This window comes from Thamnophis elegans, chromosome 2 (genome assembly GCF_009769535.1).
Source record: "Thamnophis elegans isolate rThaEle1 chromosome 2, rThaEle1.pri, whole genome shotgun sequence".
Classification (NCBI taxonomy): domain Eukaryota; kingdom Metazoa; phylum Chordata; class Lepidosauria; order Squamata; family Colubridae; genus Thamnophis; species Thamnophis elegans.
This window is the reverse complement of record NC_045542.1, coordinates 146,928,358-146,942,833: the sequence shown is the minus strand read 5'-3', so window position 1 is coordinate 146,942,833 and position 14,476 is coordinate 146,928,358. Positions and strand designations below refer to the sequence as shown.

General features: G+C 41.6%; 1 protein-coding gene across 2 annotated transcripts; it reads left to right on the top strand.

The window, feature by feature from the left end:
- The first annotated feature begins 1,539 nt into the window (after window positions 1-1,539).
- LOC116502912 (olfactory receptor 2G3-like) lies at window positions 1,540-7,558 on the top strand. Of its 2 annotated transcripts, XM_032208932.1 has the most exons (2): window positions 1,540-2,466; window positions 7,517-7,558. In XM_032208932.1, the coding sequence occupies exons 1-2, from the start codon at window positions 1,540-1,542 to the stop codon at window positions 7,556-7,558; spliced, it is 969 nt and encodes a 322-aa protein (XP_032064823.1). The 2 variants fall into 2 exon arrangements, with proteins under 2 accessions (XP_032064823.1, XP_032064824.1); XM_032208933.1 differs by lacking the exon at window positions 7,517-7,558 and having other exon boundaries at window positions 1,540-2,478.
- Window positions 7,559-14,476: the final 6,918 nt, after the last annotated feature.

Genomic DNA, 14,476 nt, shown 5'->3' with positions numbered 1-14,476 from the left:
AGAAAAAATATGATTTGTCCTAATTTTTGGACAGGCAAGACTCCTGGATGGTAAGAGAAAAGGGCAACTGGGGAGGCAGGAGAATGGAGTGTTTTTTCATTTCTCTTCCCTTGCACATTAAAATTTGCTTCAGATTTCTCTTTCTTTGATTCTGTACCTGCTTTGATTCTGTACCTGTTGAAATTCATTCACTATTAAACCCGCAAGAACCTGATCTTCTTTTGTATCTACCTCTCCAGTTTTTAATGCCCTTTGTAATTCCTAGTGATGTAATTATTGCCTTTGGAGATGACATTTTAGCTGTTTCTGAAAACTTTTCTTCATCCTGCAATAAATACTTCAGATAGTGTTATTGTTGAAATCTCTCAGAGTCTAGAGGTTGCGGGACATCAATGCAACAAATAAGTGAATAAATATATCAATAAATATCTCACAGGTGGGGAGAGGATCTAGCAGAACGGACCTAATTGGAACAGCCTTTTTTCACTGTCATAAAGAACCTGGAGGAAGCTTCTGGAGAACCTACTTGTGTAAGACAGGTGATCATATCTTGGAAATGGTGTTGGAAATGAAGGATGCGGTTGATTGACAAAATCTTAGTATATTTAATTGCTGAAATCCTAATAAAACATACGGGATGCTGAGACCTGCCCCCGGCCTCCAGAATTGAAGGTCATGACCAGTGGTGGTATTTAGCTGGACAGGGATGGGTGATCTCCATCACAGAGGGGGTTCCTACTGGTTCATCCGAATAGGTAGTAACTTGGCGGCCTGAGTCGCTGGAAATGGCAGTGACCCAGGCCTAACACGCCCCTGAACCGATTCCCTGGACACTCACCCCTCCTGGGTCACTCCTCACCTCCTCAGCGGCTTCCCTGCCCAAGCTGCCTAAACTCCCTTGCCTGCCTAAACTGCCACATAGTGCCTAACCTGTGCCCCAACTTAGCTGCCTCCTTCTGCCTATAGGTAAGGCTCACTGCCCCCCCACCCCATCTCGGAGCTTGCTGCGCTTCCCCCACCATCTCCACCGGGTTCACAACCTTATCTTCACCCACCCCTTCCAGGATCCCCACAAGCCCCATTTTGGCTCCCAGTGCCAATGGATCAGTGGTGAGTTCCTACCAGTTCAGCCGAACTGGTAATGGTTTGGTGGCCTGGGTCGCTGGAACCGACAGCAACTCAGGCCTGCCATGCCCCCAAACTGGTTCCCCGGGTGGCGCGGATGGTGCTGCGATCTTGTTTTTCAGTTCTGTGCATGTGCAGAACAATTTTAATTGCATTTATGGGCAAATGTGCATGAGCAAGGAGCAAAAGTGCACATGCACTAAACCGGCAGTAATGCCGGCAGCAACCCATCCCTGCAATGGATCTGGTCTTCCAATCATTTCCATAGAGTCTATTAATTAAGCATCAATCTAGGTTACTGGAGAACACATTCAAGCCTCACTCCAAAAATGGGAACCATTTGATCATGCTATCTGTTTTGTACTGGATTCCTTTTTTATGACATTACTTGTTCTAATTATTTAGACAATAAACATGGAAACCATGTGGGGACACAGCAACCAAAGCTTCCAAGGAGAATTTATCTTGGTGGGAGTGGCTGACCGGCCACGCTTGGAGATGTTGCTCTTTGCCCTTCTTCTTGTCTGCTACTTGATGAATCTCCTAGGCAACACAACCATCATTGTGGTGTCGAGACTAGATCCCGGGCTCCACACTCCCATGTATTTCTTCCTCAACAACCTTTCCTTCCTTGACATCATCTTCACCACCAGCATTGGGCCCCGCATGCTGGTGACCTTCTGGAGAAAAAGCAAGGCCATCTCTTATGGTGACTGCGTAACTGAGCTCTGCATCTCCCTTGCTCTGGGCTCTGTGGAGTGCATTTTGTTGACTGTCATGGCCTATGATCGCTATGCCGCTATCAGTCATCCACTGCAGTACACTACCATTATGAGCCCCTCTGTGTGTATCACAATGGCTTCTGTCTCCTGGTTAAGCGGCTTCAGCCATTCACTAATTCAAACAGTGATGACTCTTAGACTTCCGCTGTGTTGGCGAAATCAGTTAGATCATTTCTTTTGTGAGCTTCCTTCCTTTCTTAAATTGCCTTGTGTTGACACTTCCCTCAATGAGGTTTTGTTACTTGCAGGTAGTGTGATGTTCCTCGTAGTACCATTTTGTCTCATCACAATCTCTTATGGCTATATCGCAACTGCAGTGATGAGAATCCAGTCAGCTGAGGGCAGGAAGAGGGCCTTCAACACCTGTTCCTCCCATTTGATAGTGGTCTGGCTCTTGTTCGGCACGGCCATCTTCAGTTATCTGCTGCCTCATTCCAACACCCCTGGTGATCAAGGCAAGATTTTTTCCCTTTTCTATATCTTTTTCACCACCACGTTTAATCCACTGATCTATACTTTGAGGAACAAAGAAGTGCATAAGGCTCTCCAAAGACTATTGATGAAGAAATAAACAAACACATGACTGGAAACTGCATTTGAAGGTTCGACAGGAATAATCTTTGTTAGTTTAGCAATCAGAGGTGAGTTGCTCCCAGTTTAGCCTGGTTGCTCCCGATTCAGCTGAATTGGTAGTGGTGGCGGTGGGAGGCTCCGCCCACCCACCCAGACGATTCTGCGCATGCACGCAAACAAACCAGTAGTAAACTGGCTAGCAATCCACCACTGCTTGCAATAGTTTTGATTGTGCCTTCCTTTCTCTTTCTCTTTTCATAATAAAATTGTAACATGTTTAGATACCCTAACAGTTCACAAGACTGTACATTAAAGAGCATATAACCCCCAAAACAGACGGGTCAGGACTTTCTTTCTGAAGTGTGTTTATGTTGTTGCTGATAGCACACTTTCATCTTGTGTCAACTCTGTCTCTTCAGGATTTTTTCCCCTGTGAAAAAGGCATCTTCTGAAGTTCTCGCTGTGTTCTTTTAGAGAGAAATTGTCTACTTACTGTCTCATTCAAACAGTAAGACAAAAATACAGCTGTAGACCTTCACATTCCAAAATCGGTGCATCAAAGATATTCCTAGCCTCAGTACAAACTTGATATGGAGGGAAAGAAGCTGCTTCTTCCCAAGACAGAGGAATATTGAAAATACAGTATCTTAGAATGGGATAGAACTATAAGTTGCAGAAGTAATTTAAGTGACTAAAAAGGACAGAGGTTAAATATATAGTATTGTTTTTTCGAAAATGTTTTAGTCTGGCCAGCTTGGTTTTATCATCTTGAGGCCACATAGAGAAGTTTACTGAGTCCCTGAATCAGCAGCAAAGAAAGTGCCGATCTGTGTCTGGTATACAACCCATAATTGTGTTTGTTTCTTTTCAATTGGGTCATGGGTTATCTAGTTCAATCCATACATATATAATTATTATTATGTTATGATGTTATGTTATTACATTACATTATATCCTAATTGTATATTTTGTATATGAATATTTTTTTCCCAATTTGTAACCTGTACTTTCAACATGCAATGTGACCTGTACTGTCATAGATGGTTTCTCATGAAAATTCTCTCCCTAGAATTTTTTTCTGAGCTAAGGCTTACTATACTACTGTTCTCTTATATCATTCGTTCAGAGAATGTTTTACATGTAAGGTGAAAGGGACATCAGAAATTTTTTTTTAAAGATGAAAATAAGAACGTAAGAGAGAAAAGGGGGAGACAGAATTTGCAAGGGAAAGCAAGATGTTCCTCAAAGAGCAAAAGGTTGGCAACATTTAAAGAAAGAAGTGAGAAAAAGATAAATGGAGAAGACATTAGGGGAAATTCACATGAATGGCTGCCTTTTGATGAGAAGAATCAAATAAGGTGGGAACACATGCCCTAACATAAATAATGCCATAAAGAAATCAGCAGGTGGTAGACTTAATCAAAAGCTTGCTGATTTTTTTTATTACATTATTAATGGTTGTCAGGCCTGCAGCCATGTTCCTTTTGGATCTTTGGCCTGCCACACTTCTTTCTACTATGCTGTTTCATTAGTGGGGAGTTGTGAGGGGGGATAGTAAGGTGTAGAATGTGATGCAGCGAAAATAAAATTCCGATCGCCGGTGACGTCATTGGCTATGGCGGCAGGCTTGGAGATTGCTCCGAAGCCGTGCTGACAATCAGGGGGTCTGGCGGCAGAGAGAGCTGCCGTTCGCTGTCTTGGAGGGACTCAGCGAAGAATAGAGGTGCTTCTCTGCAGGCGGGGGGAAGTGCAATCTCCTCGGCTAAACAGAGGCTCTGCATTGATCCCAGACTCCTGGAGAGGGACGCGTGAGCTGTCCCAGCCATGATACAGCATTTTTGTCCGGCGTAGGATTTTTTGGAGTGAATCTGGACGCCCTAACTTTTTTGAAGTGTAAGTTGGATTTACTATTTGGTTACTGCATCTCTGGCAATCTTTTTTTTCCTCTTTGATGGGACTTTTAGCGGCAACTAAGACAAACAGGAGTAAATGAACTAACAATTGAAGACGGATTTACATTATAAAGAGTCGTTGAAGACGGCTTAGGTTGGTGGAAACAGAAGAGGGAAGTTTGTTTTTTTTTTCTACCCAGAGGCATAGCTGACAGTACTCAGCGAATCTGCTTAGCTTGCTATCAAGACCTGTGGAAAACTTTTTTGCTGAGTAACCAGCGAACTTGCCCTGCTTGCTATTAAGACTTTTGGAAAACTTTTGCGCAGAGGCTCCACGTGAGACAGTCAATATTATATCCACCGTGTGCATTGTTTTCTCTTTTCTCCTTTTGGAACTGGTGTTGGACACTTGAAAGGTGAACACTTCAAGTTGAACCTTTTTTCCTTTTTTATTCTCTTCCCTTTGAGGTTTGTTTTTTCTATTTTTCTTTTTGTGTTGAGGTATTTGCCTCCCCCTCTTTCCTTTCTTCCTGATATGAGCCCCTCCCTGTACCTTTTTTAGACCTTTTTATGGGACTATATTTATATATATATTTTCTGTATAGATAGCAGCAAAATAAGTTGGAACATTGCTCAAACTGGTAGCAGATAGCTTATGAAACAGTGGGATATTCTTAACTTAATTGATATGAGCTGGGCAAAGGTGGGAAAAAAAACCTCGACATTACCTACTCAGCCGTCCCCATCTTCAACTCCTCCAATAACACACAGAACTTCAGACAATATGGCTGGGGTAGAGAAGGCACCCACATTGCAAAGTATACAGACAACTTTGCTATCGATACAAAATAGTATTGCTAGGAATCAAGAGACCACCGAAAAATCCCTGGCCGACATCAAAAATGAAATGGGAGACATGAGGGGTGAACTGAAACAGTTGAATTTACAGCAAAAGGAGATTTGGGCAAAAATGGAGAAACAGGAGGGTCAAATTCAAGAGTTAGGAGTAAAAATGAAGGAAAGTGAAGAGAATATGGCAAGGTGGGAAATGAGGCAGCTACATACTAACAGAAGGTTGGAGGATGAGATTGCTATGTTGGAATTAGAAAAGTCAGCCTTCTTTCTCAGATTTCAAAATATCCCAGAGGAAAGAGGGGAGAAACTGAAAGAAATCATGGTGGAGATGATAGCAGGGATCGCCCAGAAAGAGAAATTGTTGATACAGAGTGACATTGATGACGTATATAGAGTCTACACTTCTTATACTAGGAGACAGAAACTGCCACGTGAAGTGCACGTGAGGTTTACTAAGCGATCCCTGAGGGAAGAAATTTACCAGAAGGCACGTAATCAGAATACCATGTATGCGGGGGAGATGGTCATAGTACTAAAACAGATACCAAGAAGAGTGAGGGAAAGGAGGCAGAAATATTAGGACCTAACAACACAACTGAGGAAACTTCAGGTGATGTATAGGTGGCTTTTCCCAGAAGGGTTATCTTTTCTCTGGCAAGGCCAGAGGTTTCGGATTGAATCATTGCAAGATGCGCAAGACTTTATCGAAAGCCAGTTGAAGAAGGGAACTCAGAATAACGAGGGAGAATTGGACAATAAAAGCCAAGGAGAGGAGCGAAAGAATAGTGTCCCGGGAGATGAGAAAGGGGGAAATGAGAAACAAAGCAGAGATGAGAGACCGCAAACGAGGCAGACAACAAAAGCTAAAGCCTTAAACAAATAAACATGGCGGATGAACTTCGCCTAATTTCCTTAAATATAAATGGTTTGAATTTACTAAGAAAGAGAAATAAAATACTGAATGCTTTACGGAAAAAGAATTGTGATTTGACATGCTTGCAAGAAGTACATATAGCGAACCACCAGCAAAATGTGTTGTATTACCCCCGGCTGGGTATTATGTATACAAGTTTAGCAGATGAAAAGAAAAGGGGCATTGTGTTGTATGTTAAAGACCATATCGATTCTAAATTGGTGTATACGGATGGGGAGGGTAGAATCTTAATGGTCGAATTGAAATTTGGTCGATATAAAATCTTGCTGGTGGCTATATACGCACCGAATGACAACCAAAGTACCTTCTTCAGAAGGTTGCATTTAAAAATTGCAGAGTTAGGCTATGATCATATTTGTGTGGTGGGTGACTATAACGCGGTGGCAGATAGGACAATGGACTACAACCCAGGAAACATCCAAAAGGGGGGGAAATTAAGAGAAAGGAGGAGAGTTCTCCCCAAAACCTTTGAAGACATGAGGGAGGAATATGAATTAAAGGATGTATGGCGTGAACTCCACCCACAGAAACAACAATTTACTTTTTTTTCACATAGACACCAATCCTGTTCTAGGATCGACATTGCCTGGTTGACACCAGAAATTGGGGACTTGATTAAGGAAGCAGCAATTGAGGTCAACACTTGGGCCGATCACAATCCACTCTTATTGGTGTGGAAGGGAGTAAGGCAGGGGAGGAAGAGAAGGTGGATGATGAATACAGAGATAGTGAAAGAACAAGAATTTCAGCAAATGTTTAAAAGGGAAATGAGGTTTTTTTTTTGAAGAAAATAGGAAAGGAGTAACCCCACAAATACTTTGGGATACGGCCAAGGCTTATATGAGAGGCCTAGCTATTAAACATACAATAGGTACCCACAAGAAAAAATTAGAAGAGAGGGCAAAATGGGTAACTAAACTGGAGGTGGTAGAAAAAGCCTTGCAACAGAACCCACTAGACGATAGGAAAAAAGAAGAAATGGCTAGAATTAAGCATGGGATCTCTCTTTTAGACCAGGAGGATGTCGCTCGAAAACTTAGGGGGATTAAGCAAAACTTTTTTGAGCATGCCAACAAACCGGGTCGCTGGCTCTCTTATAGACTTCGAAAAGAAAGAGAGAGCAGACGTATAGCTCAACTGCAGAATAGTAAAGGGGAATTAGTAGAAACCAAGGGGGAGAAACAGGAAATTATCCAAGGCTTTTTTCAGCAACTATATAGTAGGGAAGAAGTTTCTGAGGTCCAAATTAAGGAATTTTTAGATAATGCAAATCTACCCAAGATTTCAAATGAAGCAAAAGGGGTACTGAACCAAAAGATAACATTAGAGGAACTAGAAAAGGCAGTTAAAAAAATGGGAAACAACAAAACTCCAGGCATGGATGGTTTGCCAGTTGAAATCTATAAATCTTTTTTGGAAATTTTAGGACAAGAGATGATAGCAATATTTAATGCTGTCTTGATGGATTCTATTGCACCGAAATCATGGGCTGAGGCTTATATAACCCTTTTGCCTAAAGTTGGAGCTGACCGTACCCAAATTAAAAACTATAGGCCCATTTCACTTTTGAATGTGGATTATAAAATTTTTGCAGCTATATTGGCAGATAGACTCAAATTTTTCCTTAACAAATTTATACACCCTGATCAGAACGGCTTCCTGCCGTCAAGGCATTTGAAAGACAATGTCAGAATTATTTTGGATGCCTTAGAATATTATGAAGCTCGGCCAGATAAACAAGTGGCCTTTATGTTTCTTGACGCACAAAAGGCTTTTGATCGGGTAAATTGGAATTTTATGTTGTCACAACTAGAAAACATGAAGTTTGGAGAAAGCTTCTTAAATGCAATTCGGGCAATTTATGTACGACAAACCGCGACAATATTGGTAAACGGAGAAGAGGCGGGTGACATTGTGATTGGTAAAGGCACAAGACAAGGATGCCCGCTATCCCCCCTATTGTTTATCCTCACATTAGAACCCCTTCTTAGAATAGTGAGAAGCGATACACAAATTAAAGGGTTACGAGCTAAAGCTCAGGAATTTAAGGTCCAGGCTTTCGCCGATGACCTTGTTTTTATCCTGGAGGACCCTATGGCGTCTGGGATACAACTTTTACGTAAAATAGAGGAGTACGGCAGGATAGCGGGGCTACGTATAAACAAAGAGAAGACAAAACTGTTAATTAAAAATATGACTCTGAACCAGAAAAGGGAAGTACAAAGCCTGTTAGGGATCAACATGGCCCACAAAGTACAATATTTGGGAATTTGGCTGACGGAGAGATGTTCCTCTATCAAGGTAGATAACTATATGAAATTGCTACAACAGGTATCCAAAGATATGACTAATTGGAGTAGCAAACAATTGTCTCTGATGGGCAGGATTGCGACAGTCAAGACATATGTATTACCAAAATTTTTGTTTTTGTTTCAAACGGCACCAACTAAATTGGACAAAAATTTTTTTAAATCCTTGGAGACAATAGTGACACAGTTTATATGGCAAGGAAAGAAAGCACGAATCAAAGCCCAAACTTTGCAAAAACGCAGAGAACTGGGAGGCTTCGGAGTACCCAATTGGGAAGCATATTATAACGCAGCAATCATGACATGGGTGAAAGATTGGGTGATGTTGAATAGAAGGCGCCTATTGGCTATAGAGGGACATGACCTCCCCCAGGGATGGCATGCCTCCCTCTGGCAAGAAAGAGACACCCCCCATAGGTACTTCATGGGACATTATATTCGGAAGATTTTGATGGGGGTCTGGGAAAAAATGAGGAAAAAATATTATCTTAGGGTTCCGTGTTGGTTGGCACCATTAGAGGCCTTAACGCATCCGAGTTTATTTAATTGGACAAGAAACATAACATATAAAGATATCATGACAAAAGAGGGCAACATGAAAACAAAAATGGAATTAGAGCAACAGGGAAGGAATTTGGAATGGTGGGAATATTTACAGGTTAGAAACAGGTTTAAAAGTGATAAGGCACGTTTCGGGATCTACCCAAACCCTCAGGGGCTAGATAAGATTTTGTTTGGTGGAGACAAGAAAATGTTATCGAAGATCTACCAATTTTTGACCTGCCAAGATACTAATGAAGAGATGGACAAAAGCCTTCTAATAGTATGGGAGAGAAACCTAGGTTATGAAATTGAAATGGGCAAATGGTGGGAGCTATGGAGTAAGACCATTAAACTTACAACATCCACTGCATTCAAAGAAAATATATACAAGATGGTTTATAGGTGGCACTTCCCCCCAACGAGGTTAGCCAAGATGTTTCCTGGGTTATCTCCATTGTGTTGGAAATGTGGAAGAAAGGAGGGCACATTCTATCATATTTGGTGGTCCTGTACTGAGGCCACGAAATATTGGAAAAGGATTAAAAAATGGTTAAAAGAGGTTACCGGGGCAAACATTGAATGGAGACCTGAGAACCTGTTACTAAGCATCAAACCAGATAACATAAGCAGTTCAATATGGCACTTGAGCCTGCATATAATTGTGGCTGCAAGAATAACCTATGCACAATCTTGGAAATCCACCACTATACCGTCGGAAGATGCTATAATTAAAAAGATCTACGAATGTGCAGAAATGGACAGAATGACGGGCTGGCTGAGAGACAAAGGAGAAACAGAACATTATCTTAGCTGGAACCTATGGTATATGTGGGCGACTAGGAGAACAGCAGGGACTTAAAATGGGGAAAGTTAACGTAGGTACCGTAATAGATCCCTGAATCTTGCAATGAGAAGATGTGGCTTAGAGACCTAATAATGAGGAAAGAAAGAAAAAATTGGGCTGTGAATGACTGTCACCGTGGGGGGGGAGGGGGGTTGTATGTTTAAAACGGCATTTGTATCTGTATGTTTTACTCTATATTGTTATGTATGATTTGTCTTGCTTATGTCGTTGTATTTATGTTGTTGTATTTTTCTTCTTGTTTTTTAAAGGTAATAATGTTTAATAAAAATTATATTTAAAAAAAAGAAAAGAAAATAAAATTCCTTTCTAGATTGCCAAGGTCATCTTTTGTCTCAGCACCTCTGCACCTGACTGGAACTGGATGGGTGGAACTGCCAGCATGGCAGTGGAAGATTGGACCATGTGATGGACTTGTGGGCATGGGGGCAAGATCATGAACTTTAACTTTGAGGGGGAAACGGAAGAAGCTTCAGATTCAGGTTTTCCCTCAGATCTGCCAGGATGGCTCTCTTAATAAATTGGAACTTTGAGCTGTATGTTGCCTTGGACTCTAATTTAATTTTGGAGGTTATCTGGAACGCTGACAATGGTACTCTAAATCAAACTATAGTTTCACAAAAGCAGAGTTGATTTTGTTAGGTTTTAACATCCAAACAGGTTACATGTTTTATTGGTGATTCAACTTTGTTCTATGACTATATTGAGGATTTGATTTATTTCATTCCCTTTGTACTACCTTAGTCTCTTAAGCAAGGTAGAAAGATTTGTAAGAAGAAACGTATCTTGTTCAATCCTGTACAAAGAATTCTGTTCAAATATCTGGATAGCAAAAACATTTTTACTATATTCTCCTCTCACATAGTAATTCACTGAGGATTGAAGAGCTAAAAGATATAGTTAGCTATGACCAAGTTTAACTATATTTCCGGATCACAGATTCATGTCGCAAGCTATATTTGCTGCTCAGTCAAGCCACAAATCTTTCTATATCACTTCTTTATAGCCTTCCATGTTGCGATGGTGATCTATTTATTTTCACTTGTATTGTCGTAGGTTGCATTAACAGAGGGATAGAATCATGATCACCAGGGGTAGGATTCAATTTTTTTTAGTACCGGTTCTGTGGGCGAGGCTTGGTGGGTGTGGCTTGGTGGTGGTCATGTGACTGAATGGGAGTGGCCAATTCAATGTGAGTGACATCAAGTTGGCCATGCCCACTCAGTCACAAGATGCTCCCTCCACCAAGCCACAACCACAGAACTGGCAGAAAAGGCAGCTCCTGTGGCCTGTCCCTTTTGGTCCCCCCTCCCCACCACATCAAAGTACCTTAAAGGGACACCACAGTCCAGTTGCCTTCCAAGTAACTCCGCTGTGACGCTGTCCCTCTGGCACAGCAGACCATTCTCCTGGCCGGGTGTGGCAGTGGAGTGTGGCTGCGCACGCGCACTAGCAGGCAATAGGGGGCATATGCTTAGCTGGCGCAATGAACAGGGTGGTGATGGCAGCAATGGGAGTTCAGGCCTCTTTTTTGGCCTGTAGCTTTTGGTAGTTTCTGGCTCAAGAAGCCTCCCAGCCACTGCCTCTTTGCCAACTGGAAGCGAGCTGGCAGTGGCAGCTGCAGGCTTCTTGCACCGCAAACCACTGACCTCCTCTTCTTGAACGTGCCAAAAAAGAGCTTCAGTTCAGTCCTACCACTGTCACTGGCCACCCGGTTCTTCTGGCGTAGCAGTAGCAGACAATGGGTTGTGCGTGCATGGCTGACACAAAGAATAGGGTGGCAATGGTGTCTAAAGCTCTTTTTTTGCATGAGCTGAAGTGTGAGCTCAGGTTTCTACCCTTTTCTACATATTTATTAACTATATGAATTCTTCCGGTTAATAAAAATAAATATATCAAATGGATTATAATAGCAAATCACATTGTTCTAATCACTTTTACTGAACCTCATCAAAGGACAATGATGACTTACATAAATATATAACAAGACCTTTTAGCTTTAGCCCACAAATATTATTTAACACATGATTGCTTATTAATGACAGTTGCATTTGGGGGCTTCCAGAACACATGAACTTGTCTAATAACAGATTGGTGTTCAAGACCCACAGAGAACTGATTTTGTGGAAAGCCAGAAAACCAGAACCCAGAAAAGATGTTGGTGGTTCACTAGTTGAAGCACTGAATAAGCTGTCCTGGCAGCAGTTGCCAGAAATTCAGAAGCACTGCCAGATCTAGGCTCAGAAGAAAGTGAACCTGCTCAGAACAGATTGTGCACCAAATCTGACACTGATTGTCTTGTTGACCACCATAATTTCTTTCTTGCCTGGAATAAATTGTTACTTGGTAGTTCCCATCCACCCTAATTCCGTTTTGGATTGGCTCAAAATCGCCACAATTTCCCCAGACTCACAAGTAAAGGAAAATTCAGAGCCAGGAGATAAGCATATTGAAGATTTAAAACTCCAGATTCATTATTTTAATTAACAGAAAGAATAAGATGAGAAATGCAGGAATTCCAGAGACCAGAAGCAAGGAAAGGAACAGATGCCCCATATATCACTGTCTTCTTGCACTTGCTTGCTGTTGGATAAAAGCTACCACAAAATAATAATAAACACTATCCTCTAATGAATAAATAATCTTATCTGAAGGTTATCTGCAGTGGTGGGATTCAGCCAGTTCGGGCCGGTTCAAGTGAACCGGTTGTTAAATTGCTGGCTGGTTCCTCCCCTTCCTAGTCTGCCTGACCCTTTTAGGAGTCCCCACACACCCTGTTTTGGCCCCTAGGTAAGTGCAGGGAGGCCTGCTAGTCCCAAAACAGGGTGTGGGAGGGTGCACACACACACCCCGACGGCCTGTTTTAGCTCCAAGGAGGCTGCAGGGAGGCCTATTAGGCCCAAAATGTGGTGCAGGGAGGTATGCTCCCCTGTAGCCTGTTTTTGCTCCCAGAGGGGTGCAGGAGGCCGAGTGCTGCTTCTCACACCTTCTGGCCATGCCCACCATGGCCATGCTTACTCAGCCGGTCATTAGGGCAGAGAACCAGTTGCTAAATTATTTGAATCCCACCATTGGTTATCGGAAATGGTATAGGGTTTCCTGCTTGAGTAGTGGTTGGACTAGAATACCTCCAAGATCCCTTCCAACTCTATTATACTGTTATCTCTAATAGAAACTCTGAAATTACTACTAATGTTGATATGAAAACTTGTTGTAAAGACTCACAGGACAAATATTGGCAAACACTGTATACCTTGTCTTGGAATGGCATATCTATTAGATCAGCCATGGCTGCCTCAGTTCCAGATCTATAGTAGAAATCCAATTGCAAAGGGTTCAAGTAATCTCAGTTTAGATTTGTACTAACTTCTTTAGATTTCTTCCACTTGCTTTGTGTGTAAATATGTTTTATTTTCATTTTCATTTTCATTTCATACAGTCACATATATACTGTGCATAACCGGGGCCATATAACATTGAGCAATAAACACAGCCATCCTTGTCAACAATATTCCCCAAAATACAAACCCAATATACCACTTCAACCCTCCATACACCCTTTCTTTCACCCCCCTCCAACTTTCCTTTCTCCCCTACAACATTCCCCTAGATTTCTTCCACTTGCTTGAGAGAGAGAGAGTGGTTACCATCTAGTGGGGCTTAAAGGTGTTTTTTCAAAGGGCAACTAGAGTTTGTTTTTCCTTGAAGACATTTTGTTTCTCATCCAAGAAGCTTCTTCAGTTCTACCATGAAATGAAGAAGCTTCTTGGATGAGAAACGAAACATCTCCAAGGAAAAACCCAAGAAAGTCCAGTTACCTTTTCAAAAAGCACTTTTGGGACAATCATGACCTGAATGACTGAGAATCTCCATAGACATTGAGTGGGGCCGCTAAGGTCCAGAAAAGTTTATTCTGCATTAGTCTTAAAAGTGTTTGTTTTCAAAGTTTCCCTTATTTTTCATTCAGGAAATAAGATGGATGATGTCACTCAATTGGCCAACTCTTAAAGTTGTGATTAACCCCTCTGTGAGTTGGGAAAAACTCCCAGCAACTTCAAGGAAGAGCTCCAAAAAACAGCAGAGGGAGGAAGAACCAACTTCACCTCACCTCAAATAAAGTTTCTTCTGTTAAATATGCAATTTGTGTTAATTAGATTTGAAATTCAGGAATATACTATGTTGAATCTCCTTAGATGTTTCTTTTCTTTTCATTTTTCTTTTTGGCAATTTGTGTTCATAGAAAATTTGAATGACTAAGGAGAGAAGTATTATCTAAGGGGGTCTGATCCCCAGTCATCATTATATCTCATTGTTTTAAATGTTTTATCCTGGCACAATGGGTCTCATTAGTTTTTCTCTGCTGGGAAACGGTACCTGAAGGGGAGCGTGTTTTATATTAACACCGATAGTTATTGACAATTATAGAACCACAAAAACATCTTCACATTTTTAATGGCAGAAAGTTTCTTGATGAATCCCAAATGAGTTGCAAACAGTGTCTAACTATGGAGTGTTCTGAAAAAGTTTTAATGAGATACTGTAATCCTCAGAGAACCTCTCAGGCAGCCTTCTCTAAGCTGGTACTCTCCAGATACATTAGG

Bases quoted from the DNA above. Each gene is read 5' to 3' on its own strand.
- LOC116502912 (XM_032208932.1), top strand. From the start codon at position 1,540: ATGGAAACCATGTGGGGACACAGCAACCAAAGCTTCCAAGGAGAATTT. The intron at 2,467-7,516 runs ATGAAGAAATAA...AGTTAAAAAAAT, and splicing joins AGGCTCTCCAAAGACTATTG to GGGAAACAACAAAACTCCAG.